The sequence below is a fragment of the Pipistrellus kuhlii genome, unplaced genomic scaffold, assembly GCF_014108245.1.
Source record: "Pipistrellus kuhlii isolate mPipKuh1 unplaced genomic scaffold, mPipKuh1.p scaffold_m20_p_19, whole genome shotgun sequence".
Taxonomy (NCBI): domain Eukaryota; kingdom Metazoa; phylum Chordata; class Mammalia; order Chiroptera; family Vespertilionidae; genus Pipistrellus; species Pipistrellus kuhlii.
Window position 1 is genome coordinate 8785504 of NW_023425504.1, and position 4156 is coordinate 8789659.

Consider the following 4156-nt stretch of genomic DNA (forward strand, 5'->3'; position numbering starts at 1 on the left):
ATTTATGTATTATTCTAATTTGGAACTTTGGCCTCCTATTTGGACCATTCTTGCACAGTTGACCTTTAAGTTGTTAATAATCTTCTTTTCTTTCCTTTCAAAAATTTAAGACATCCTGTGCTCATTGTCATTTCCTAAAGGTCATTCTGTTTTTGTTTCATGGTTGCAAGAATTTCTCATATTTCTGAGGTTTTTCAGATTTTTAAGTTCTTTTCTGTTCCTTTAATTATCTAGTTCCTTGCCCGTCAACTTATAGTTACATCTTGGGGTGTTTTGGGTTATTTTTAAGCCTTTCCACAAATACTGATTTCTAGAGCACATTTATATTAAAAGACTAGGGGCCCATTGCAGGAAGATTCCTGCAAGAACAGGGCTTCCAGCAGGCTTTTCTCCCACAATCACCACCTCTCCCGCCCCTACTTGTGCTTTCCCTGCAGCCTCTGCCTTCCACCCCCCTTCCCACACTTTCCCTCCCTCCGCCACTGCCCGCCCTGCCCATGCTTTCCCTCCCACAGCCGCCTTGCTTCCCACTTTCCCTCCCTCTTCCTTCTATGTTGTTTTCAGTCTTCACTCCTCCCTTCCTCAGTGTATGCAAATTAACCGCCATCTTTGTTGGGTTAACTTGCATACTCATTCTGATTGCCTGTGGGTGTAGTGAAGGTATGGTCAATTAGCATTTTTCTCTTTTATTAGTGTAGATAAGGCACTGACTGGAAAGACAAACCGAGAAGTCTGTGAGTGCGAGCTGATCTGGTTGCTTTGCTTTAGCGTGGGTGAGCTGATGGATGGAATTTAGTCATTGTGAGGAGGGCCTGCAAATGCCACAAAATTACTTAATCTAAATATGTACCCACTGGTGGACATTGAGAATCATGGAGGCCACAATGCAGAAGTAGGGGAAGTTGAGGCGCAGCCGCCAGGCCAGGTCGAAGAAGGTGAGCAGCGTGTGCGTAAGCCCCTTGCAGAAGGCACTGTAGGAGCTGTGGGCTGCCGCCAGGTGCAAGAGCCACACTGCCATGCCAGACAGGGCCGCGGCCACTGCCACTTTTGGTCCGGGTAGCATCCCTTACAGTACCCAGAGCCCAGGGTCTCCAGCCAGCTCTTTGTTTTTTTGTTTTGTTTTGTTTTGTTTTTTCATTTTTTTAAATTAAGGTATTATATGTGTACATATCTTACCATTGTCTCTCCCCCACACTCCAAAACATGCCCTCCCTCCCCAGAGTTTTTCGTCCATTGGTTTTGCTTATATGCATGCATACAAGTCCTTCGGTTGATCTCTTATCTCCCCCATATCTCCCTACCCTCCCCGCTATAATTTGAAAGTCTGTCCAGCCAGCTCTTTGAACACACCAATTGACCAACGGAGGGACAGACACTGGGGAGAATCCTTGCAGGATGCCAACTGGGCTTCCCTCCTTCCCTGTAGCACTCCAGGCAAGGCAATCGCGGGAACCCTCTTGACAAATTTTGGGGACCCTAAGGGTAGGGCTGGGTGGGGTGCCAGAGACCATGGGAGCCACAGGAGGGGAGAGGAGAACTGGAGAAAGATGGAAGTGGAGTAAGGAAGAAAGATGGAAGGGGGAAAGGGCACGTGGCTTATCTCAATGAGCTACCTTTCTGAAGTTGGTGGTCCATTTTTATTTTGAAAAAAATTTACATTTCAATGGAAGCAAAATAAAATGTGCTCAAAATATTAGAAAATGTCCCTCATAAACACAATTTTGAGGCCCTTGGAAGCGTGAACCCATTTCTCATTGCTTCAAATCCCTTTAGGAACTTTTCTAATCCCCAACTATGGGCTAATCTATACTAATAAAAGAGTAAGATGCAAATTGACCATACCCTTCACAACACCCAACAGCCAATCAGAAGTGAGTATTCAAATTAACCCAACAAAGATGGTGGGTTAATTTGCATACACAGGTGCTGAGCCACTCCAGGCCTCTGGGTAGTGTGGGAAGATGGAAAGGCAGCTCCAAGCTGGAGTGAAGGCAGTGCTGGCAGCCAGGGGAAGGAAGGCTCATTCTTGCATGTATTTTTGTGCATTGGGTCTCTAGTATAAATATACAAAAACATACTAATTTTTTCAACTTTAAAATGTGTGCATTGTTGTAATGATTCAAATGACTTCTTGATTTTGTTTTAGATCTTTTGTATTCTTCTAATGCAAGTATGTCAAATGCGGCCCACAAGGTATATTTTTGTAGCCCAGCCAATATAACGGTATGTTAGAAATGTTTTAATAAAAATTTTGTAACTTAATTTTTATAATATCCTGTTATGTTTGCTAATGACTGATTACCATAATTGTGTTGCATTCATTTCTCTTATGCGCCTATATGCCAGTGCACCATTTCTCTCCACTAATACTAGCAGCAAATATTTCAGCAGCCAATTGCCAGGTCATTAGCAATTGGCTGACTTGTTTGGTGTGTGCAACAGGAAATATTTTGCTTTTGGAGAACAAGAAAAATAGTTTGTGTTATATTTATTTTTTTCCATGCTTAATCAGTTAGGGTTTATTTTGACTGTTTGGGATAGAAACACAAAAGTAACAATGGCACACACAGGATAGTTTGGGGTCAACCTCTTCTGTCCCTTTAAAAAACTCCAGGGCTGACACCAGCTCTCCCATCATCAGATACCAGTTCTGTATCACCCCCAGAGCACTGCACCTCTCCTTACTTGTGGAATGTGGCTGCCAGATCTCCAGCCATCACACACCCAAATTTCAGAAAATAAAGGGCGTGGGGGAAAAAGGGTATACTCCCTTGCCTTTTACGAATCCTTCTAGAAGTCTCATACAACATTTCCACTTACATTTCATTGGCTCGATTTGGCTGCAAAAGAGGCTGGGAAATTAGTTTTGATAAGGCATAGCTCCAGGGTGGCATCTGCTCACACAAGACTCCTTCATGGGACAAAGGGATCCTTTTCACCTTCATCTGTGTCTTGAGTGCCTAGCACAGTTCTGGCACACAGTGGCACTCAAAGATACTCTCTGTATGAATAAAAAGGGCCAAACTTGAATAATAAATTATAAGGATCTGGAACTTGTCATCATACACTATGGTGTCATTCGTACAATGTTGTTACAGATGTGAAGTTACAGGCCTGGCACAGTTAAGTCAGTTCTCTATGGTTACCTGGCCCAGGGCCAGTCCAGCATTTGAGGCAAAAAATTAGGGATGGGGGGGGGATTCAGTAAAAATTCCATTTATGTTTAAACATTTAATTTTAAGCTGATCTCACCACCAAGGCACTAACCACACACCAGAAATTATTCCAGCTATGTGCAAGGCAGTCTGAGAGTCTCCTGGCTACCACTCCATGTCCACCAAACTCCAAAGATAGTCGCTGATGAATTTCTTGGAGAGCTGGGTTCTGTCCAGGTAAATGGGCTGGGTCACGTTGGGACCACAATGGATGGTTTTGATCATCCCTGGTTCACACTCAATTTTACTAATTCGGTGATAAAGCTGAGCCACATACATAGCAGTAGGGATGGTGATTGCTGTGTCATCAACTTCCTTCTCTTGTGTCCTCAATCTCCTTGAGGTCCTCTAGTTCCCTGGTGAGCTGAAGGAGGCTGGCCTTCAGGTGAGTGTCCTCCTCGCTCGCCTTTTGAAATTTGGCTTCAATCTGCTGCAATTCAGCACCCCCCTGGCATGCCAGCTCCCTCGCATTAAGAAGGCTTTGGGCCACATCCTTCTCTGCTTTGAGGATCTCTCGCAGTTGCTGATTGGCACCCTCTTGCCTCTCCAGGAGCCGTTCCATCATCTGCCTGTAGAACCTCAGCAGCTGCCACTGCTGTGAAACGTGGTTGGTGCCCAGGAGACTCAGCAGCCCTTGGCACAACCCCTCCATGTCGTGGAAGGCTGCCGTGACTCACACGTTACACTCATTAATTTGTGCAGTTATTCAGTGTTTGGTAAGTTAATGTTAAAGACAAATATTAATTTTTATTAAAATGTTCTATTATTTTATGTTAAAATGCAAATGAGAATAATTAAATATAATTATTGATATCATATTGGGAAAATTCTATGAAAATTGAAGCTTTTTTTTTTTGTGGCCCACATAAACTTGAACCTTGTTTATTTGGCCCATGTTAGCCTTTGAGTTTGACATGTTTATTCTAATGGGAAAAGTTACA

General features: G+C 43.5%; 1 protein-coding gene across 1 annotated transcript; it reads right to left on the reverse strand.

Moving 5' to 3' along the window:
• Positions 1–3437: 3437 nt before the first annotated feature.
• LOC118721939 (kinetochore protein Spc24-like) lies at positions 3438–3882 on the reverse strand. The gene has a single exon (XM_045583576.1). It carries the CDS (start codon positions 3865–3867, stop codon positions 3523–3525), a length of 345 nt encoding a protein of 114 aa, XP_045439532.1. The 5' UTR covers positions 3868–3882; the 3' UTR covers positions 3438–3522.
• Positions 3883–4156: the final 274 nt, after the last annotated feature.